The 25,121-nt window shown below is 39.7% G+C and overlaps 1 protein-coding gene across 4 annotated transcripts in view; it reads right to left on the bottom strand.

Annotated features, from left to right (window-relative positions):
• LOC149200374 (catalytics) overlaps positions 1-25,121 on the bottom strand; it is a 347,379-nt gene that overhangs the window by 139,676 nt on the left and 182,582 nt on the right. For all 4 annotated transcript variants that reach the window (XM_089402703.1, XM_089402702.1, XM_089402704.1 and 1 more), the window contains exons 7-9: positions 11,996-12,144; positions 11,726-11,882; positions 10,730-10,970 (exon numbers count right to left, since the gene is read on the bottom strand). In XM_089402703.1, the coding sequence (XP_089258829.1) occupies positions 10,730-10,970; positions 11,726-11,882; positions 11,996-12,144 (547 nt within the window). The remainder of the gene's footprint in view (positions 1-10,729; positions 10,971-11,725; positions 11,883-11,995; positions 12,145-25,121) is intronic.

The raw sequence follows: 25,121 nt of genomic DNA, 5'->3' as shown, positions 1-25,121 counted from the left end.
ATATCTCACAAACCGACAGTCGGATTGACTTCATTCCACCACCAAAAGTTTCGGCTTCCAGAGGAGGTTTAGATGAACCTACAGCGCAGCTCAGATGAGAAGATCTTCTAGGCCACGCAAGTCAATCTTTACTTCTGCAGTTGCAGCTTCAGTTTCAGCAGTTTCCGGCTTCAAACTAGGGCAGTGGATATCTTGCAAACCGTTCGTCGGATTGACTTCATTCCACCACCAAAAGTTGCGGCTTTCAAAGGAGGTTCAGATGAACCTACAACGCAGTTCCAAAGAGGAGATCTTCTAGGCCACGCAAGTCAATCTTTACTTCTGCAGTTGCAGCTTCAAATTCAACAGCTTCCGGCTTCACATGTGTGAGAGAGAGAGACCCATTTCAGCGCAGTAGAGAGAGAGATGTGATGAGATGAGTGAGTCCAAATGAGGAAAAGTCCTCTTATATTTATACACAACGTTAGTGGGTGAATAGATGCGACTGTTGGGCTTCTGAGCCTACATGAGTTGTAGGTCCGCTTGATAATAATTCCATAATCAAAATAAATTCATATCTCCATGAATACTTATCGGAATTGGATGATCTTTATATCAATCCTACACCTCTCGACAAGAGGAATCTAATAAAAATATTATTAGCCATGAATAAGATGACCCACATGAAGTTTTGCCCTGGTTGCCAATTTTAACACTCCCTCTCAACCATGGAGAACTTCATCTGCAATCTGTCTATCGGTCGTTACTATTCATCCATCAAATGCACTGCCTTGTACAGCCTGACCCTTGCCCTGCTCTGCTCTATTTTGCCTGTTCTGCTTTGTCTTGTTCTGCCCTGCACTGATTTGTACTGTTTTGTTCTGTTCTGCTCTGCTCTTGCATTGTTCTGTTCTACTCTGCTTTTGTCTGAATTATGAAGAAGAAGAAATGATCGAGGATGTATCATACTGACTCAAAGTCAGTCTCAGAGTATGTACCACTGGTCCCAGACCAGTCTCAACCAACCCAAAGTCAACGTCATAGTGAGTACAACTCCAATGGTCCCAGACCAATATCATCCTCCACTGACTCAAAGTCAGTCTCAGAGTATGTACCACTGATCCCAGACCAGTCTTAACTGACCCGAAGTCAGCGTCATAGTATGGTACAACTCCTACCACTGGTCCCAGACCAGTATCATTGATCCCAGATCAATGGAGGTCATCCTAGCGTAGGGAGTACGGTAGTTACAACGATGCGTCCATCGGTACTACTATGGTCCCTAACTTCATTTCCCTGCTCATTGATCAGATGAGAGGTGCTTCCCATGAGTCCCAGACTGCATGGGTAGGATGCCTCGACAGGAGAACTAATCAATCCTGTCCTCACAGGAGAACACATCAATCCTGCTACAATTGCCATGGAGAACACATCAATCCAGGCCTCACAGGAGAACACATCAATCCTGCTACAATTGCCATGGAGAACACATCAATCCAGGCTGCCATGGAGAACACATCAATCCAGGCCTCACAGAAAAACACATCAATCCTGCTACAATGTCGCCACGGGGTGTACATGTATACCACCAGGGAATAGTGAATAATCCTGTGGTCATATGCTGCTCCAAGAAGCACCCCGCACCCCCCTGGAGCTCTCAGAGCTCAATGCATCATACATGACCCTCATTGGAGGGTCTTTGAACAACTCCAAGTTGTTCACGAAAAGTCAGAAATTTTACTTTCCCAAGGGGTTTTGTCAGAATGTTGGCGACCTGTTCATCTGTACCGATATGATGGAGCCTTATAGCTCCCTGTTGCACCATGTCTCGAATATAATGGTATCTGATATCAATATGCTTGGAGCGATCATGGAATACGGGATTCTCTGACAAACGAATCCCACTTTGGTTGTCACAAAGGATCACAATGGTATCCAATGTGAATCCAAACAACTCACTGAAGAGCTTTCGCAACCAAACTGCCTCACAAGAAGCCATGCTAGTAGCAATATACTCTGCTTCGGCGGTGCTCAAAGCCACCGACTTTTGTTTCCTGCTCATCCAGGATATCGAAGCAGATCCCAAGGAGAAACAACACCCGGAAGTGCTCTTACGGTCCTCCACATTGCCTACCCAGTCAGCATCTGTGTATCCAAATAGTCTCACATCTCTGGCAATGTATCTTAACCCATAAGTGATAGTGCCACGAAGATACCTCAGCAGATTCTTGGCACCAATCCAGTGTATGTGGTGGGGTTCAACCATATGCTGGCTCAACGTGTTGACTGCAAAGCATATATCTGGACAGGAGTTCACTAAGAACATTAATGCTCCGATACTCGGTAGCATTTCGTAAAATAGGTCCAACAGCACTACCGCTTAACTTCTTGAAGTCAAGCTCCATCAGAGTAGTTACAGGCTTGCAGTCCACCATTCCGAATCTTTCCAATATCTTCACCACATATTTTCCTTGAGATAGGAAAATTTCTCCTGGCTTTTGCCACACTTCAAGTCCTAGGAAGTAGTGCATCAGTCCTAGGTCTTTCATTTCAAATTCAGAGGCCAGCTCCCTCTTACATTTGTGAATGAGAGGGTCTGCACCTATTAGAAAGAGGTCATCCACATACAACACCAATATGAGAGGCTTGTCATCTTCATCCTTAAAGTAAAGGTTAGGATCGGCTTCACTCCTAATGAATCCCAGCTTCATCAAGTAGCTATCGATCCTCTCATACCATGCTCGGGGTGCTTGCTTCAGCCCATAGAGAGCTTTCTTCAACCTGCATACATGAGATTTTCGATCATAAATCTCAAATCCTTCGGGTTGCTCCACGTAGACCTCTTCTTTGATCGAGCCATGCAAGAACGCAGTCTTGACATCCATCTGATGTAGGTTCCATCCTTGTGAAGCGGCAAGGGCTATGATCGAGCGGATGGTCGTTTATCTGGCAACAGGTGCAAATATCTCATCATAGTCTATACCTTCCTTTTGGGAGAAACCTCAAGCAACAAAACGAGCCTTATACTTTTCCGTGCTTCCATCTGCTGCATGCTTTATCTTGTAAAGCCATTTGGAAGTAACAACAGTCTTGTCCTGGGGTCTGGGAACTACTTCCCAAACATCATTCTTTATGATAGACTCATATTCTTCGGTCATAGCATCCTTCCATACTTGATGCTTGACGACATCTGAGAATGACGAAGGCTCATTTTGTATGATTGTGCTCATGATGGTCAGGTATCCTTGATACCTATTAAGTTTCTTACTTTGACGGAAGGTTCCTCAGGGTGCAGCATGTCCTTTAGCATCATCAAGTATCCCCCTAAGCCATGAAGGCCTCTTTCTAAAAGAGGAAGGCTCATGTGGATGAGAATCTATCAGATCCATGGGTTCTTCTACATCAGGCATTGATTCATCATCCTTTTCTTTCGGTTCCTTGGTGTTGGCTTCTTGAGAGCTCCTCAAAGTCGAAAGATTGTTCACCTTGCGGTGAACTTTTCATTAGGAGTCTTGGAACCCAATGCTTGATGAGGGCATCAATTTTGTACATATACGACGGTGATTGTAGTTTCAGCCCATAGAAACATCAGAAGTCTTTGATCATGTAGCATGGCCCAGACAGCTTCCATCATCGTGCGGTTCTTCCTTCCCACCACACCATTCTGCTCAGGAGTATGTGGTGTAGTAGTCTCCCTCTTAATGCCAACCTCAGGTATGCCTGAGTGAACCAATTGTAATATATCAGAGGTCTTGCTTTGGCTTGAGGGGAATGGTCCCCTTTTGAGCTTTCCTTCAGCACATCCTGGACATACACCTTCATTCTCTATTCAGAATTCGGGCATCCCTATCACCATTTGTCTTACACCGAATATAGCTTTATAATGAAGGGGGAAAAACCTCTAATGCCAAAGTTCGGACTGAAGAGATGTGTCATAAGACATGACACCTAGCAGACTTCCATCGACCTGATATAATGAATCAACACTAAACCCAAGAGTAAAGGCATCTTTAACATTATTTTTCCATATACATACCTTGCCATCGCTGAAGGTTACCTTGTAGCCTTTGTCTTCCGTTCCCGAGATGGACACTAGGTTCTTTTTGAGGTCAGGTGCATTTAATACATCCTGGAATTTCTGGCCTTCTTGAATGCTTGTCCTCTTCCTTTATTCCCAGCTCTCCTCTTTAATGATTGCTCTTGCTCTTGCTCGGGCTTTGTCTTCACCTCAGCTCTGATACCATGTTAAGTTATGGTATGTTCTATGCTTATAACAGTTTACTTCTTTTTCTTATAATATTCCACTGATTAGCAATCCCATGTACATAAAGTAAAGTGCAGATAGAACATTAAACGATCGACAGAAAACAAGCCAAGACAAGAGACACAAGATGTGGCGGCTAGCCAAGGACAAACCCCACAATGTGTGGGGAAACCCTTTGATCAAATCTTCTTTTATCTTCAATAATTCAGCAGAGAGAAATAGTACAATAAATCTGATTCATATCAGCAGTAGCAAACCCTAGATCAGTAGCATCAGCATTAGCGGCTTCATTATCAAACTAGGGCAGACCATATCTCACAAACCGACAGTCGGATTGACTTCATTCCACCACCAAAAGTTTTGGCTTCCAGAGGAGGTTCAGATGAACCTACAGCGCAGTTCAGATGAGGAGATCTTCTAGGTCACGCAAGTCAATCTTTACTTCTGCAGTTGCAGCTTCAGTTTCAGCAGTTTCCGGCTTCAAACTAGGGCAGTCGATATCTTGCAAACCGTTCGTCGGATTGACTTCATTCCACCACCAAAATTTGCGGCTTTCAAAGGAGGTTCAGATGAACCTACAGCGCGGTTCCAAAGAGGAGATCTTCTAGGCCACGCAAGTCAATCTTTACTTCTGCAGTTGCAGCTTCAAATTCAACAGCTTCCAGCTTCACATGTGTGAGAGAGAGAGACCCATTTCAGCGCAGTAGAGAAGAGACTCATATCTGCGCAGTAGAGAGAGAGAGATGTGATGAGATGAGTGAGTCCAAATGAGGAAAAGTCTTCTTATATTTATACACAACGTTGGTGGGTGAATAGATGCGACTGTTGGGCTTCTGAGCCTACATGAGTTGTAGGTCGGCTTGATAGTAATTCCATAATCAAAATAAATTCATATCCATGAATACTTATCGGAATTGGATGATCTTTATATCAATCCTACACCTCTCGACGAGAGGAATCTAATAAAAATATTATTAGCCATGAATAAGATGACCCACATGAAGTTTTGCCCTAGTAGCAACAGCACAACAGTTCTCCAGCAGCTTGGACGCAGTTCAGAGAGAGGCCATTTCTTTACTATTCTGGGTGTATTTCTTCACTTGCCTTGTGCAAGTCGAGGTGCCATCTTTCTGATCACCTCCTGTACTCTTTCCATTACTCAGTATAATAAAATGGCTTAGCATTTCTCTCTGCATTTTTTGAGTATCTGCTTGTATTCCGTGTTTTTATTACTGTATGTTGCATTATTGTTATTGATATCACTTTGAGCTTCCCGGTTACTATATCAATTGTACGTATTTGGTTGGAGTTTACTGGGGTTTTGGGGAATATCCCTGAAACGGGATATTACATGTTAGCTCCCTTATCTTGGTCTATGCAAAGTATATCCCAATTGGCATCATACCCACAAGCTAGGCTTGTTGGGAATACTGTTCCCTATCTATGCAATGGGTTGAGAGAGTGCTTGGAGGTGTACAACCCAAGCCGATTATGATGCAGGTGTTCTACCACATGCTTCTTGAGAGTCATTGTTGAGAAGATCAGTGGGTAATATGATGGGTTGAGATGTGCTCCTCTAGGCAATGGTTCTTATTGCTCGACATAGGGTGAAAGATGTTTGTGCCCCTTATGAGATGACTTGGGGTTAGAGTGTCCAATAGGACCTTCCCCACAGTCATAGACATGAGGTGAGATCGTCCCGTGGGAACTTCTTCATTGTCATTTCGAGTTGAGACTGAGCTCCCCAATGTGGTTCCAGGTTGAGCAGGGCTCCCTGATGTGAAGCTCTCTGAGTGGTAGCATTGGGATCCCCACTGGCAGTGACTCCGGGTAGTAGCAGTGGCTCCCCGTTGGATAGAGGATGGTATCTTAGGCTCCCCTTTGAGGCTAAATTCTTCTTCTTTTAGATTCGAGAATGTTCAGCATATGAGCAAAAACAATCAAGAGATAAGCAGAGATGAGTAGAGATGAGCAGTGATGACATTTGATGACGAGATACTTGGGATTGGATATGATTTGATGACATGATACTTGCGATGATTACATGATGTAGTTGGAATTTCTCGCTAGCTGAGAGGGAGTGTTAATTTGGCAGCTTAGTGAAAATTTCCAAACATGGGACAAGATTCCTCTCTTCAAGAGGACCAATTTTGACAATTAAAAGCCCACATGTGCATAATTTGATCAGGTCGGCCCTAAAGAAAATTGGACACTCTTGGAAGCCTATAAATACAAGTGATCTCAACCTCATTTGAAGATGATCATGAAGCATTCTTCTATTCTCTTCTTTGGTTTTGGCTCGCACAGGTCTGAGGCAATTTGCAGAGATTGGCTTGCACAAGTCTGAAATGACAGGGTCCGAAGCTCGCACACGTGTCTAGGGTTTTAGGTCACAACCACATGCTTGTGACATGCAGATTTCAGCTATAACCACAGGCATGCAGGCGTATACGTGCGGTTGAAGGGCTTCAGATGCACGCACGACACTCTCTCATAGAGACCTAGCCTCTAAATTTTTAGTTGACCAAAGATTTCGCCAGTTGACCCCAGAGTTCGGCAGTGGACCTCATACAATGACAATTAACTGCAGGCTTCTGGATCAAGGTTTTGACTATTAGCTTTGTTGGGTTCATCTCATGGATGTTGTTTTGTTGATTTTTTTTTTATAGTTCTATGTATGAAGATATGGATCAGTGTACTCTCTTTTGTTGAATCATTCAATGACAATCTAATAAGAAGAAGAATTTGAAAGGGTTTTCCCCGTAGTGGGTTTTGCCCTGTTCTCCGACCAATCCTAGTGTCTCTATGTGTGAATGTTTTTCTTCTATTGTTCCTTTATGTTCCGCTGCATTGATGATGATGATGTTCTTTCTATATAATTGCATATGCTGTTGAATAATGTTGTAAAACTGAATAATGATATGATGCTATGGGGTGAATTTAATATGAAAATGAAGAAATGCAATTATCTAAAGCTAAAAACAATATATCCCTAAAAGAAATTAACACAAATAGATAAGATTCATTCTGTGTAATATTCTCACATTTGTAATATGACTTTGTAGTGAGCTTCTGTGCATTTCTGATATAAATAAACAAATATATGATGTTGTTGGTCTACAACAAAAGTTCTAGTCTGAATGGAGAGGGTTTCTCTTAGTCTAAGCCCCAACTGCACAAAAGAGGGCTTAAGAATGCTATTATAGGCCTCTCAAACACAAGGAATAAGGCCTATGGTTGTGGTTGTGCCTATAGATCAAAACAACTAAAGCCTTATGCATGAGATCAAGGGTGCACCAGGAGTATGATAGCCCTACAAATATGGAGCAAACAATAGAAAGTTCTATGAGCAAGGAAGTTTGAAAGTTTGACTTACTACAGAGAATGTGAATGTCTTGACTAAACTTGTGTTTGTAGGGAACCATAATATTCATACCAGTATGTTATTTTGATTCGATTATTGAAGCTACTCTTTGATAACAATTGCAAGGGTTTGACAAGATTTGGCTTATTAACTTAGTATAGATGAGAAATATTGACTTGGATAATTGATGATGCCTTAGAACTTCGACATGATGCTTGATAGTTCATCGATATGTTTTGGGTTATGGACTGATTGAACTCACTATGATAACAAATTAGGGTTTTGATTTGATAATTGATCGTTTTCCTTGATGACAGTGCTATGTGGGCATAATGTCTTTCAGTGACAATATTGGTATAGTGATTTTGTATTGGCATCATTCGCTTTGGCACATTGGTTGAAGTATAAACAGTTGTGACTTATCCTTGGTACATGCATTTGCATCTAGTGACAAAAATAATTCATATTATGATTATGTGGATAGCCTGATGGAATTGGATATTGCTTAATCAAAATTTGTTGACATGACAATAGATGAAGTCATGACTTGGTATTTGGATGTGAACTCTACCTGACACTTGGTTTGAAGAGTTTGTCACGAGGATATTGGCAGAAACCTTTATGAATTTGATATTAGCTTTGTTTTGGCATCTAAGGATTGATAAACTAACTTAGTTAATTTGATTGCATAGTATTGACATGTGTGAGGCTGAGCATATTAGTTTGATCAGTATAATGTTTGGAGATAGTATTATATGGTTTGAAGCAAGCTTTCGGAGCCTTGTATGTCTACATTGACAATTACCTAGTGAAGTCAGGAAGATGTGTTGATCCGAACATCTACTTCAAAGTGGTCCAAGGTATGACTTTGATTTCATTTTTATACTATGAGGGTATATTCTTGGCAAGTAATGAGCCTATAATGATCAAAATAAGAGGGAGTTGGCCTCTGAAGTTCGAAATGAAGAATCATGGCATGATGAATTACTTTTTGAAGTTTGGAAAAGAAAATCTATATCATGAAACTACTGAAGAGTTTTTGGAAAGTGGAAATGCAAATCCTTGGACACTCCAATTGAATTTCAAGAATTTATTGTTGAACATGACTTGGCAACCAGCAGTTGACAGAAGCATTAATGTTTCGTGTGAACACCTGTGTTATATCCATGCGTGCGAGGGGTTTGATGATTCCCCTCCGGCAAGAGGGATTCGACTATTCCCCTCCGACAAGAGGGATTCATTTTATGGAGTCCACTGTTTGATATCAAACTGTATGGAAATTCTAGTTGTTATTCCAATTACTAAGCTTGGGTTGCACAACTCCAAGCACTCTCTCAACCCGTTGGCCAGACAGGGAGCGATATTCCCAACAAGCCCAGCTTGTGGGTATGATGCCAACTACGGTATACTTTGCATAGACCAAGATAAGAGAGCTAACATATCCAACCCTATGGGTGACAATTAGGGGAGCAACATCTACGACCCTATTGTCCAGAGATCCCTCAACCCCAGGAGCACTCCATCTCAATTCCTCACCTTGGGAGCTCAGACAGGGGGGAAGAGTCAGCTCAGTGTCCTCGATCTGTCCTAGTCTCAGTGGATCACTCATCGTGCTAATATCTGGTACTGGTTTAAACAACTCACTGAAGAGTTCAATCATCATGTTTCAATAGCAACAATCTCCTATTCATACTGGACATCAAATCAAATATTATATTAGAACAAATATATATCACAAAAAGGATACCTTATTCATCCTCCCTCTCACGGAGGTAGCAACCACAAGCCTAAACTTGTTTCATACAACAACACTGACTCAATATATGAAGATATCTCAGTCCCAACCATATACAGGATTCTCTGCCAATCAGATCCCATTCATTATTATCACAATGTGTCTCTGTCATATCCAAAACCTGCTCAAACAACTCTCCAAAGAGCTTCTTCAACCTGCTCAAACAACTCTCCAAAGAGCTTCTTCAACCTGCCGCACAACTAGCCATGCCAACGACATTGTACTCAACCTCAGACATGCTTAATGCTATGGACTTTCCATCAAGATATCATGGCCTATCTCACACTAAAACAACACCCAGATGTGCTCATCTCATCAATAATGATCCCAAACAACATCAGCACATCCATGTAGTCACATATCATAGGAATAATATCTCAGACCACAAATTGATCATCCCATGAAAATATCTCGAAGTGTGCTTGGTGGCAACTCAATGTATTTGAAGAGGCTCAATCATGAATTGACTCGGATTCTATGCAAAACATATGAATAAACAAACAACTAGCCAACACCAGTAGCAGGGGTCATCAGGGAGAGGGAGCAAAATTCGCATTTATAGGAAGTTGTGGTACTCCACTCGGCCCTGTAGTTAACCTTGTAAATATCCTATAATTAACCCATAAATAACGTGCAAAAATTTGTGATGAAAATGGTGTATATATATATATATATATATATAAAGTCTCATTCGCAAAATGTGACAATGCCCTTGGACAGTTTCCCCGAGGAAGTTTTCCATGGAGAAAAGGAAAAATGAGAAAAAAAAAGGAAAAATATATATATATACAAACATCAATGTTTCATTCATGAAATGTGATAATGCCCTTGAACAGTTTTCCTGAGCTTTCCATGGAGAGGGGAAAAAATGGAAAAAGATGTGTTTATGTGTTTTTCCATAGGACCTGGAGTATACCCTAAAACTGCTTCTGCTTGACTAAGAGTTCGTCTTGTCCTCCTCTGACATAAGGAAACAGGTTAACAGCCCAAGACCCAGAGGCATTTGGCAGGAGTGAAAGCGTGCCCCTTTATGGACCACCAGCGGGTAATTCCAGGTGGCATGGTTTTCCTTGAATAATGGTGATGAGTCAGCCTGTATTACTGGATAGCAGACAGTGATGGACTGCTGATTTGACAACTGAGTTATGATGGGTTTTCCCACTGTGTAAAAAAAAATCGTTTCCAAAACAAAGAACAGATCAACATGAATTTAAACCCAGACATTTATTTGCTTACATAAATTGAATAGGACACAGATGATTCACAAAAGCAAATGTTTAGTGACATAATAAGTCTGTAAATCATGTCGACTATACATATTTCATACCATGCCAGTATTCATCTACACTGTATCTATGAAACCCCCCTCCTATGTGATCATGCATCCCTCCTCGAGCCATGCATCGCAAAGTGAACAAGGCCATCTCCAGGGCCTTGCTGGCTGGGGTCTCTTTTCCAGCTTGGTCTAATCGTTTATATCGGCGTAGCATCAACTGGATTTCTACTGGTCTAGGAAATTTTGGAGCTGATCCAAACCCTCCATGTTTTGAATCAAAACCTTTTGCGAGCTGCAAATAACAAAAAACATTAGAAAACCTGTGTAGATTAGAAATATATTAACAGGAGTAACCTTCTTAATATAAACCGCCTAACTTGATTTTAGTTTGCTGATTCAGACAAAATATACTATACAAGAAATTGTAAATGTCAAAACCACAAAAATCATAAATATAACAGAGTACAGGCACAAGATTTTAAATTAGGTTGACACAAATATTTCTAGATTTAGCCATTTCAGAGGGCTGCCATGCTTAAGAAAATATAACTGAGCATCCAATCGTTTCCAAAACGTATCACATAAAATGTCCATAGAATGCTCTAGAGTCGACTTATCTCTATCTCAGAACCCCGTTAAATGAATATTGAGATGGCTACGAGGTAAAAGAAGGCATACATTCTGAACTGGAAAACTAATCATGAGAAAAGGAACTTATGCTACTTCATTAATAATCAAATTACCGCACTCCAAGCCTTCCAATATTTAAAGGATAGCTCAGACATGGACTCCAACAAGATTGACATTATACAAATTTTCAATGACAATTGGAAGGAAAATTTATCGCTAATCCCCATAAATCATAAAACGAACAGCAACTACAGACTGGCCCAAAGCTAATTAGTAAAACAAAAGATCAGGTGAACCTGTACTAGTATTCATGGTCATCTGATCAAGGTGCACAAAATGAGGACTTCCAGATTGAACTCAGGACACTGAACATGCTGAAGTACAAATCCTTTTAAGCAAGAAGATCCTTGAATTTACCTGGCTAGCGCAAAGCTGCACAGCCTGTTGAGCTAAACCCTCGGTCAATTCTTGAGAAGTTTCTGATGTAGACAACGCATCAGAAAGCTGCTGAATAACATTATTCCCACTATCACGAAGCAGGCCCTTTTTAGAATCCCAAGCTTCTTTAACTCGTCTGCACAAGAAAGAACAAAAGGCAATATAATGATTCGTTGCAAATGCTTAAAGATACAATTTCAGTTTTAGCAATGAGAAAGAAAATATTTTTTTTTTAGAATGTGAACTAACCTCAACACAGTCTTGAAACCTGGCCTGCCATATTTGTCATCAGGAGGGAAATATGTACCGCCCATTATGGGCTTCAAATCAGGTGTAAGAAATACACTTAATGGCCAGCCCCCACCTCCATAAATAGCTTGCACAAATGTCATGTATACCTGCAGAAAAAGCATCAAAGAATAGATCATTCTTGCAAAACGCCTAGGCAATACACATTAACAAACCATGTCAACTAACAGACCAAAAATATATTAGTCTTTGAGAGAGAATATGAGACAAATAAATATAATAAGCGCACACATAGAAACAAGACATTCAAACCATGTAAACCATGATTTACCCTGGAAAAGACATTCAAACCATGTACACCATGATTTACCCTGAAAAACCCCAACTGGGAAAAAACCAGCCACTAATAGATCTATTTTTTTCCTTAGATAAAACACAACCAAGCCGGCTAACAACCTATGCTTTCACCGCTCAACTTTGGCTCAATACAATGGATAATCCTCAACCCTTTTAAACGGTTTTAATTACATGTAATACCATGAACTTAATATCATGAGTTACCAATACCAGGTGCCCAAAACAATTGTTAACCATAACCATTGACACAACCTCAACTCCACCACCGAGTCAAGTTTATCTAACAATCCCCCTTTAAACTTGACTTTGGATTTTCCTTGGCCAAATCTAGCCAAATCAGCTAAGTGAGCCAACACCGCTAACACCACTCACCTCCAGGCCCTACCCGTCAACGTTAGGGTATATGAGAATTTCACATGTTGTCCTAGCTTAGCATGCTTCCACATGCTCCCCTATATCACTTAGGTCTACATCCATCTTTCAATACTTCCATTGACATTTCTTTTCAATTTGAAGACCTATTTACATTCAATATTTCCTATGACATTTCTTTTCAATTTGAAGACTCATTTACATCTGACAACACTTCTCCCTTTAGGAAGTTCTACAAGATCCCAGATTTTGTTTTTGGCCAAGGAATTCATTTCCTTGTCCATAGCCTTCTTCCATTTTTCACTAATTGCATCATCCATTGCTTCCTAATAACAAGGTTCCCCATCCTCAGTATTTAAAGCAACAAATGAAGCAGAATCTTCATACCTCTTGGGTGTTCTTCTTTTCCTTGTAGACCTCCCAAGAGTGATGTTGTTCAACTTTCCTTTATATCTTCTCCACCTTTTTTTCCAGTTGTTCAACTTTCCTTTATATCTTCTCCACCTTTTTTTCCAGAAGTTTCTTCTTCTTCAAATTTAACCATCATATTAGTGAACTGGAAAATAAGGGTATTAAATACATTTAGATGATCTACAATTTTAGTGCCTTCTTTTATCTGGAGGCTATACAACTGCCTCTTCAAGTAAATTTTGTTAGTTAGAAACTTGGTCACGTATAAAGTTTCCAATATATCCCACAAACCTGTTGTTGAGGTTTCTTCAACAATGTTGAAGAGAACATTATCTACCAAGCACAAACCTAATAGTACTAAGAGCTCATGCATCCAAGTCCTCCCATTCCAAATTTGTCATCCTAACCGGTCTTTTTATTAACCCATCTAATGCTTTGTGCAACCCTTGTTGTTCCACCAAATCTTGTACCTTTAGTTTCCACAATGCAAAATTGTTTTTACCAATGAATTTCTCCACCTCAAACTTGGTATTAGTCATTTTTTCCATTTTCCTTCCTACACAGGCTCTTTAAATAATTTTATTTTTAATATAAAGGAAAGTGTAGAAGTTCAGCAACTAGTCACTCTTAGGAGGTCTACAAGGGAAAGAAGAGCACACAAGAGGTATGAAGATTTTACTTCATTTGTTGCTTTGATTAATGAGGATGGGAACCTTCTTGTTATTAGAAAGCAATGGATGATACGGATAGTGAAAAATGGAAGAAGGCTATGGATGAGGAAATGAGGAAATGGATTTTCATTGGCCAAAAACAAAACCTGAAATCTTGTAGAACTTCTACATAGGGGAAGTGTTGTTGGATGTAAATGGGTTTTCAAATTGAAAAGAAATGTTGATGGGAGTAAATCTTGTAGAACTTCTACATATGGGAAGTGTTTTCAGATGTAAATGGGTTTTCAAATTGAAAAGAAATGTTGATGAGTTTTCAAATTGAAAAGAAATGTTGATAAGTATTGAAAGATATAAAGCGAGGTGCGTAGCAAAAGGGTACTCTCAAATACAAGGTATTAACTTTCATGAGATTTTTTCACTAGCCGTAAAACTTCTACATATGGGAAGTGTTTTCAGATGTAAATGGGTTTTCAAATTGAAAAGAAATGTTGATGAGTTTTCAAATTGAAAAGAAATGTTGATAAGTATTGAAAGATATAAAGCGAGGTGCGTAGCAAAAGGGTACTCTCAAATACAAGGTATTAACTTTCATGAGATTTTTTCACTAGCCGTAAAACTTGTTTCTATTGGTACTATGTTAGCACTAACTGCATTAGTTGACCCTTGTTTTTATTCGTACTATGTTCGCAAAACTTGTTTCTATTGGTACTATGTTAGCACTAACTGCATTAGTTGACCCTTTGTTTTTATTCGTACTATGTTCGCATTAACTGCATTAGTTGACCCTTGTTTCTATTCATACTATGTTTGCATTAACTACATTAGTTGACCTTGAGTTAGAAGAGTTATATGTTAAAATATTTTTTCGTCATAGAGATTTGGATGAGAAGATCTATATGGAATAGCCAGAAGGTTTTGTGTAAGGTCGCAAGAGGACATTAGTTTGCAAGTTCAAGAAATCATTGTATGGCCTGAGACAATCACCCAGGCAATGGTACAAGTAGTTTGACTCCTTCATGGTGAGCCAAAACTTCACTAGAAGTGAAACTGATCATTGTGTGTATTTTAAAGATGGTACAAGTAGTTTGACTCCTTCATGGTGAACCAAAACTTCATTAGAAGTGAAAATGATCATGGTGTGTATTTTAAAGATTTCAATGGTATATTCATTATCTTGGTTTTGTATGTTGGTGATATGCTTATTGCAAGCAAAAGCATAGAAGAGATCAACAGGTTAAAGGCTCAAATTTCTAGGACGTTTGATATGAAGAATCTTGGAGATGCAAAACAAATCATGGGCATGGAGATACACAGAGATAGGAAAAATGGAAAGCTCTGGTTATCTGAGTCTGAGCATAAGTAACTGCAAAACAAATATTGGGCATGGAGATACTTAAAGACAAGAAAAACAGAAAGCTCTGGTTCACAGCATAAGGATGAGGAGAAAATACTTGTAAAGTTCCATATGAACAATGTGAAACCTATTAATGTTTCTTTAGCTTCCCATTTTAAGCTTTCTTCGGGTTTAAGTCCTATAATTGATGAAGAAAAGGAATATATGTCTCATGTACCATATGCAAATATGCAAATGCAGTAGGTACATTAATGTATGCGATTGTACAAGACTTGACATTTCACATGCTGATGGAGTTGTCAATAGTTTCATGGAAAATCCAAGAAAAGAACATTGAGGAACAATGAAATGGGTGCTTCGGTATTTGAGAGGCACAAGTGACGATTGTGTCATCATTAATGGTTGCGGTGATTTAGTCTGTAGATATGTTGATTTAGATTATGTTGGTGACTTGGACAAGAGAAGATCTACTACAAAATATGTCTTTACTCTTGCAGATGGAACAATTATTTGGATGTCAAAGCTTTAGGAAACAGTTGTTTTATCCACTACTAAGGTAGAATATATAGCTGCTTCACATGCCTGTAAAGAGGCAATCTAGTTGAAAGGTCCATTGGGTGAGCTTGGAAGGATGCAGAAGAAAGTGAATGTATTATGTGACAATCATAGTGCTATCTATTTGGCTAATAATCCGACTTATCACAACAAGACTAAACATATTAATGTAAAATACCATTTTGTAAGATAGGTAATTGATGGCGGCGAAGTAGCTCTCAAAAAGGTCCACACATAGGAGAATTGTGTAGACATGTTCACAAAACCAGTTTTGATAGAGAAGTTGTGGTGGTGTTTGCCTTCTCTTGGCTTGCAGAAAAGATGATGAATGGGCATGGGCAAGGGATTAGGAAAATTGTTGTCAAGGTGGAGATTATTAAAATGACAACAGTTAAAAGATAGTTGCATGAGAGGCTTGTTGTATTGTTGAAGAGTCATTGTTGACCTTGAATAATAAGCATCCCAATCTCTTGCCTCGTGGAGGTTTACTTGACACACTTTCAAGGTTTTACCATGTTAGTTTTTGTAGCATCGAATGGTGTTCTAGTGTTCTAGTCTCGTGACTTTGTGGAGAGGGTTCTCTAAAACCCAAAAATCGTTTCTGGAAATACCATTGATAGAAGGCTCAATCAAATTAATTGACCATAATTAAAAAATTCCTAGGTCTAACTTACGAAAAATGATTAATTAATAGTAATTAGTTGAGAAAAGTGAGAATTCTCTAAAAACTCTCACAGATCGACTTGGGGATCATCTCAGCCATCGATTAACTTTTAATCTTGGTCGTTGGAGTCCCAACTGGAGATTATAAGAAGAGGTCGATGGGTAGATGGAGAACACACTAGAGCGGATACTCAGTTGGCCTAAGCAATTCAAATTCCCAACAGCAGAATTAGTTTACCAGTGGAGATCAAGCTAGTGGGTGAATAGCAGGTGGCAGAGGAGCAGAACAACACTATTCTAGAGAGTCAGAAAGGGAAGGCCGAAATTATTCTTCGAGAAGTAGCGGAGGGACTGCGCAGTTGCTTCAGCAGAGTAGTTCGATTTGGCTAAGGGGAAGCACGTTTTTAGTTCCAAGAGGCTCGAAGGATTTTCGAGAGTGCCATAGAGATAGTTTTCCAATCAGCAGCGAGCAGGACAGGTTGATTAGCATCAATTCCAGGTTGAGCATGAGAGGGTCTGCGCAGAAGTGACATAGGGCTTGCGCAGAGGGTTTGGACAACTTGCTTTTCAGAGGTCAAACTAAGCTTAGATTGCTTGGAGAGACGGTAAAATCCCTCAGTATATTTTTGCTAGTACTTCAATTAGATAGAATCGCCAATTTGGCGACATTTTATTGTACTAAGAAATTGTGTTGTTGCATAATAATGAAAACCCTCACTATTGCACCAATTTTCCCACATTGGGTTTTTCCAAGGACATTTGTCCAAAAACAAATGTGTCATAATTTTTGTGCACTAACATTTCTTAGTTTCCAGTATTTTTATTTCTGCAACGTTTATTTTATTAAAAATTAGTAAATTGAATAATCGGTTAGGAGAATTAATTCCAGATGCTGCATTTCAAGGAATTTTCACATGGTATCAGAGCATATTTGATGGACAGGGGGCTCCGAGTTGGAAGAAGAAAATTTCGCTATTGAGAGGGAGCAGCAGGCCAAAATTTTATGGGGTTGTGCAATGCCTAGCTAAGGAATGCAAATTGTTGGACAAGGGTTTGATTTTCCAGTTGCAGGTGGCAGGAAAGTTTGATTTGTCCGAGGAAGCAATTCCAGCAAGCAAAGGGAGCAGCAGCGCAGTATTTCGTAGAGTAGATTTCTTGTCTGGGCACAGAGGGCTTTGCAACAGTTTGCAGGAGCAGAATCAATGTCGGGTGGAAGAGAAAATGCACACACAAAGGGAGATTTCTCTCAGAGGGTTTCTAGTTCAAAAATCCAATATTTCCGGCTGCAACAAGCATATTTTTCTCACTCCAGAACGGAGTGTGAATAGCAGAGCTAGCAGGAGAAATTGGGAGATTTCCAGCACAAGTCGAGTTTTTTATAGAAATGGCCACTGTCAAGCTTAGAGATCATGACAGATTGGACGGTTCCTCCAACTATATCATCTGGAAGGCCAAAATGTCATTTCTCCTCGATGAGGAGGGTCTGAAAACTTATGCAGACAATGTTGTGGCAAAACCTACAGACCAACAACAGTTAGCAACATTCAGGAAAGAGATGGCCAAAGCGAAGGAGAAGATCCTGAATGGAGTCTAGGAACATATAGTCTCACACATATCTGGCAAAAATACAGCGAAGGAGAAGTGGGATGCTCTCGCAGAGTTATACCAGAATCCTTTTGAGCAACAGAAGATGTTTCTAAAAGAGACATTGTGGAATACTAGGATGTAGAAGGGTAAAGGCATAGATCCCTTTCTCACCAGAATTTAGGATATCCGGGATCAACTTGCAGCCATAGGAGAAGCACCTCAAGCTATAGAGCTTGTGCGTTTGGCCTTAAACAGTGTCTCACAGGAATGGGAAAGATTCGTCCAAGGCATTTTGGGACGAGATACATTAGTTGGGTGGGACAAAATGTGGTCAAGCCTGCAGTAGGAGGAGATGAGGCGATATCTAGTGAAAAACTCCATCAGTGGCAGTAGCAACAAGGGATCGTAGGGTGTGAATGGGGAAGACAATGTGGCCCTTGAATCAAAGGGGAAGGCAAGAGTCCCAGTTAGGGACTAGGCTCGTAGGGAGAGAAGAAGAAGAAAAATGATCTATCTAAGATCAAATGCTTCAAGTGTGAAGAGATTAGCCACTACAGTACCCAATGTCCTTAGAGGAAGAAGGACAAGGAGGAGAAGCAAGATCAGGCAGCAACATCTGCAAAGATAAACAACGTGTCCTCCTAGTTGGAGGAACAATTTGCCATGTATGCAGTTATACCTCTAGGAGTGAGATGGGGCAATATGGAACATTAGTCCCAGAGTTACGCAGAGATTTGGGCAAGGTCCAATGAGGCGAGCATCGGATGGTGTTTCCTCATGGATCATTACCTTGCTACGGGGGTCCACAGTTTAAGTAGCAGGAGGATCCGTGTCAATTGAAGCAATCAGATTCCAAAGTGAAAGTTGCAGACTAATTGCAATCAGAAGCTAATGAGCGTAGAGCAGTGTTGATAACAGAGCAAGAAGCTCAGTGGCAGAGTCAATACAGGGTAGATTTCCCAGTAGGCAGTGCGGAGGCTAGCAGCACTCTGAGACTTAGGAGGCAGTAGCAGCACAAAGACGGTTCAGTATTTTCGATGCTTCTCAGTTGCAGTAGTTGCAACAGCAACATCAACAGTTGAGAGGGAGTATTCGTTGGGTTGCAGTGCAGATGCAAAGTTGGCAGCAGTATAGTGCAATGTCAGCAACAGTGCAGATGCAGCATGGTTCAGCTATAGTCTGTGGCAGATGAATCAGATTTAGCGCAGTGGTTGGTGAGCAGTGGCAGATAGATATAGTTGTCAGACATCAGCGGCGTAGTTGGAAGATCTTACAAAGACAGAGTTTGGTGAGAACACCTTCCTCGCTAAGAGGGAGTGTTATTTTTTGTAGCATCAGATGGTGTTCTAGTCTCAAGACTTTGTGGAGAGGCTAAAACACGAGTTCTCCAAAACCCATAAATCATTTTTGGAAATCCCACCTAGAGATGGCTCAATTAAATTAATTGACAATAATTAAAAATTTCCTAAGTCTAACTTAGGAAAAATGGTTAATTAATAGTAGATTATTGAGAAAAGTGAGAATTCTCTAGAAACTCACACAAATCAACTTGGAGATGATCTCAGCTATCGATTAAGTTTTAATCTTGGACGTTGGAGTCCCAACTGCATATTATAAGAAGAGGTCGATGGGTAGATGGAGAACACACCAGAGCAGATACTCAGTTGCCTAGGCAGTTCAAATTCCCAATGGCAAGAGTGATTCAGTAGTGGAGATCGAGCCAGTGGGTGAGTAGCAAGTGGCAAAGGGGCAGCACAAGAATATTCCATAGGAGTTTCCAGTTCCGGAGAGTAAAAAAGAGGAGGCAGTGGGTGAGTAGCAAGTGGCAAAGGGGCAGCACAAGAATATTCCATAGGAGTTTCCAGTTCCGGAGAGTAAAAAAGAGGAGGCCAAAATTATTCTTCAGGAAGCAATGCAATTGCTTCAGAAGAGCAATTCAATTTGGTTGAGGGGAAGGATGTTTTCAATTCGAGAGACCAAGAGGATTTACAAATGTCGAATAGACAGTTTCCCAGTCACCAGCAGGTATGACGACTTGATTAGCCTTAGTTTCAGGCTAAGCGTGAGAGGGTCTGTGCAAGTGTGACACAGGGCCTGCGCAGAGGATTTGGACAACTTGTTTTTCAGAGGTCAAACTGAGTTGGGATTGCCTGGAGAGAGGGTAAAATCCCTCATTATATTTTTTCCATTATTTCTATTGGATAGAATCGCTAGTTTGGCAAAATTTTATTGTACTCATAAATTTTGTTGTTGGATAATAGTAAAAACCCTCACTGCTGCACTGGTTTTCCCACATTGGGTTTTTCTGGGGACATTTGTCTAAAAACAACAATGTCATAATTTTTGTGCACTAGCATTTCTCAGTTTCCAGTATTATTATTCCTGCGCCGTTTATTTTATTTTGTGCAAATATTGCAATGTGATTAGTTTGATAATAATCAAAAAAATAATAAACTGAATAATCAGATAGGAAAATGAATTTTAGTCACTACATTTCAAGGAATTTTCACATACCACATCAAATCTGTGTCTAATCTGTGTGAATTTAGTTTCTATTTTGTGTGCATTTTCTTTCTTATAAAATTGTTTACGGGCTCTAAATACCAACAAAATACACGCATGTTTGTGCATATGCATATTTTGTAGGATACCCAAACTTCTCGTTGATTGATCTATGCATATTTCTAGATCAAGTAGTGCAACATGATAACTATGATCCTAGATTCGGATGTTAGGAGCTTCTCCTCGTCGAGAGTAGGCTATGGCACCTTGAGACTCGCACCTATGGTTTATTGGCTCACACCTGTGATGGCTCGCATACATTAATTTTGTGAGGAATAATACATTACAATGATCTTTGTAAATTGAGACATGATTAGAAGATGGTTCACAATACAATGATGTGGCACATCTTCATAATATCACTTTAAATGTGATAGAAGTTTGGAACTTGTGACACGATTCATTTTTGGCGGTCATTTTCACATTCTCTGCGACATATCAATGTCTTTATGCATCGATATATCTCTATTGTAAATTGTCTCGATTTATGAAATATGCATTATATGATTCGAACGAGGCACATATTACAGTCTTGACGTTTGCCAAGTCTCTCGCTTGTCGACTGTGGTTCAGGACTATCATTTGAATTCTGCCATTGCTCATGGTCGTAAGAATTTGTTGATACAGTGGCTTGGGATTAGGTAATCATCGTATTGTAGCAACACCATGGCATCAGAATTATCTAGTTATGGCTCAATGCATTATACGTGTAGTTTGATTTGCTCGATGGATTATTCTTCAGAGTTCTTCTCATGGATTATTTTAATGGCTCGCACATTATATATGTATTTCTGAAGAACTCGTCTGCAATTTGTCGGTTTGAAAAACTTTGAGGCTCGAATTATACTTATGTGACATCACTTATGTCTCGTCATTTTTTTGTCACCAATGGCTTGTGACTCTATGAAGAACAACGACTTTGTGGATTCGCTCTATATACCTGGGGTTAGCACCATGACAACGTTGATGAATAATAGTGTGGATCATGACCTGAAGCTTGTAGGAATTTGCAAGGTAAGTTCCTTAAATAGAACATCAAAGGACACAGCTCACAAACAGATCACATATCGGTACACCAATATTCTTGACGTGGTTAAAACCCTCAAAGAGGGAAACAATCCACGGCTTGAGCCAACACGGCCACTTCAGGCAATTTATTAATGTAAAAAAAGAAAATTTACATAAGCTTCTCTCATGAACGGTCACCTAGCAAATGACCCTCCATGCTCTTTAAATAGAGATCATGGACCAATCGGGTGTTAAGCCACAGAATAAGTGTCGGTAATACCGAGGAGAGAATGAATTGTTGGATCACTTCATGTCTAGAACATATCGTCACCATCAGGTTGTAAGTTACAAAAAGTACATACTAAAGAAACACACTTTACCTAACTATACACCAGACCAAGTTGTACTTAATTATTTCCTATGTGTCGGAATATCCTAACATCCCCCCTTAAGAACAACTTGGGATAGGATTGAAGGATATACAAAGATGACACAATAGGAGAAGGAAGGAGACATTAGAGCCTATCACCCCTTAGTGACAACTTCCTGAACTCCAACCATAAATCGAAGTTTAGTAAACTTCGCCTCTGTGAGAGCCTTTGTAAAGATGTCTCCCTTTATGGTCTCAAGCAAGCCTAGTATGCCAAAATGGATAACTTTCTTTTAGATACTGGCTTTTCTAGGTGTCATTCTGACAATATTGTCTACACCAAGAAAGTGGGTAAGTCTCTTATCATTCTTGTTCTTTATGTTGATGATCTTATCCTTACTGGTAGTGATCCCAACCTTATAAACCATGTGAAGTCCAGCCTTAAAATGTAGTTTCAAATGACAGACTTAGGACACTTGCATTATTTTCTTGGTCTTCAAGTCTTGCAATCCAAAGAAAGTATTTCCCTTTCCCAGTCCAAGTATGCCTGTGATCTTCTACGCCACTTTCACATGGAAGTGTGTAAGCTCTCACAGAGGCGAAGTTTACTAAACTTTGATTTATGGTTGGAGTTTAGGAAGTTGTCACTAGGGGGGTAGGCTCTAACGCCTCCTTCCTTCTCCTATTGTGTCATCTTTGTACATCCTTCAATCCCATCCCAACCTGTCTTAATTATTTCCTATGTGTTGGAATATCCTAACAAAGTTATCTCTTTTGAGTAAAGGTGATCAAAAGCGATTTGAAAGAAGTAGAGTCATCTTGTTGTGATCATGATCTTGTGAACCATGGAGTATCTTTGTTGAAGAATGATCGGCCCTTGTCGATTGAACAAGGACCAAATTCATGCGAAGAAGAAGGCATGGCAAGAGGTATCTACAATTTGTTTTAACTTTTAAGTTGTGAGTCAAGATTATGGTAAAGATAAAGGGTCTGAAAAGTCCTTCAGATTTTGCAATTAACCTATTGCATATTTTGAAAATCTAGGGTTTATAGGTATGTAAGGTCTTAAAGACTCTTTGGAATGAACTAACCCTAGGAGTAAAAACCATAATCCTAATTGGTTCTTCCCTCTAAGAAAACCCTAGCTCTTAACATGTAGAGTTTGTAGATCCAATTTTGAAAGGTTAATCTAGGGCATGTGGTAAAACCCTAGCAAGGGTTGAATTGAGTAAACCAAGGGCTTGAAATTCAAAACCCTAGAGTTGGTGTTTTCGCTAAAACCCTAATAAGGCTTAGATCAAGAAATATAGGGTTTGTAACTAGAACCCTTCTGATAAACCACAAAAACCCTAGATGCACAAAATTGACATCATGCTCTTGTCTTTGTATATTTTGCTTGGTTGTACTTTGTCAGTAAAAAATGCAAGTACATAATAAAGGAAGCAAGATGAAAAGGATGGAAAAGCAAATCAGCACTCATGCTTGTGGATGACTACTTGAAAATGATGAGCATGATGGAAAGAGGGAACTGTAAGGACCTTGATGAAAATGATGTTGAAGCATCAAGTTGATGAGTTCATTTCAAGAATACATTGATGATTGAAAGATGAAGCAGAATATTGTTGCAATATGGAGATAAAGCATGTTGACTTCAGAAGGAGACAAATTGTAGAATTTGAGACCATGTCCAAAAGGCCATTATAATTTGACAACTATGATATTGATGATCTACTTGGGTTGTGACTTGGATCCCTAATAGGACATATTGCAAGAGCATGTGAAGAGGCTAGAAGGAGAATTCGTTTGATGATATTGGTCAACATCACATATGATCTCCTGAAGAAACAGAGTCGACAATGACAACTCCAAAGAAAAAGATATTGCAACCACAATTCGATCCATGACCACTTTGATTGAAAAATGAGAAGTATGGAGAAGGATATTTGTACAATATGCAGAAGGATGTTTATTAAGTAAGCAAAATCTAATATCTTGACAAAAGGCCATCGTGTTGAGGTGATTATGATATTGATGTTTTGGTACTGGTTATCTGGTTGGTATATGGTTTTGCTACATGGAAGAATGTTGCAGAAATGGATAATGACAGTTGAGACAAACATTTGTTTTTGAACTCAATTCATTGTATACATGGATTGAGTGGATGGCTTTGATAATCCTTTGAGGATTATGTGGTCAAGATGTCTACATCATCTTGGGATTGAGAGGTCGCAGTACAAGAAGATAACCTGATATGTACATTTCGATGAAAATGAAGATCATTTTCATGATTAGAGGAAGCTATGATTAGCTTTACTTCGATTGGCTCAATATAAGGCCTCTACTAATAATGTCTGGAGGAAAGTGATATGAAAGATTGATGGCCTAAACCCTGTCATAGATTGGCTCCAAAAAGATAAAAGCTCAATATGATGAGATGCGAAGAAGAGGAGACATGCAGCTACTACCTGAAGTGTTAAAGAAAGTGTAACTAGGTTTGGTCTTCATAATGACATTGTAATTATGATTTTTGTAAACAAGAAAATAAATTTATTATTATGCTTACTTCATGGGTTTCATGAGCAAGAATTTTTATGTATAGATGGCTCCCATTGAGGGCCTTAGGATTTATCTTTAAAGGTCAGAGAGCCAATGTCATGAAGAACCCTTCTTGGGCATGTATCAAATGTATTTGAGTCATAAACAATGTCAAGAAGCCCTCCAAACGATAAGCACAATCCTCTTCGTCATGTCGGCCTGCAAAATCGAATTAAAAGCAGTCATAAGGAGACACAACGGTTCACTATGTCATGTTGGCTCAAATGTGGTGGACAAACTACTATATGTACCCAGCTAGGGTCTGCACAAAAGAAGAGCAGAACTCGAATTCTCTGTGATTTCCAAATGGGTATAGGTCTGAGATCTTCGCATATACACCTCTGAAATTTCAGATGGCAAAAACAATGAGACACTTTCGGATGGGTACCACAGAGGGACAATCTCGGCATAGTTGTGACAAGGAAGATCTCGGTGCAAGGAGAACACAGTCACAGTCTCGGTGAAGATCTCAGTGTAGGAAGAAAACACAGTCATAGTCTCGGTGATGAAGATGATCTCAGAGATCCCACAGTAGCACACACAGTCTCGACATAATTATGATGAAAAGATCTCATAGTGACACACTCTGTCTCAACATACTTCAAGTTACAGTCATGATCC

The sequence above is a fragment of the Pinus tabuliformis genome, chromosome 2_1, assembly GCF_031772625.1.
Source record: "Pinus tabuliformis cultivar Carrire ecotype Pingquan chromosome 2_1, CPIR1, whole genome shotgun sequence".
In the NCBI taxonomy this organism is placed as follows: domain Eukaryota; kingdom Viridiplantae; phylum Streptophyta; class Pinopsida; order Pinales; family Pinaceae; genus Pinus; species Pinus tabuliformis.
Note: the sequence above shows the minus strand (reverse complement) of the source record. Positions and strands in the feature narration are given on the sequence as shown.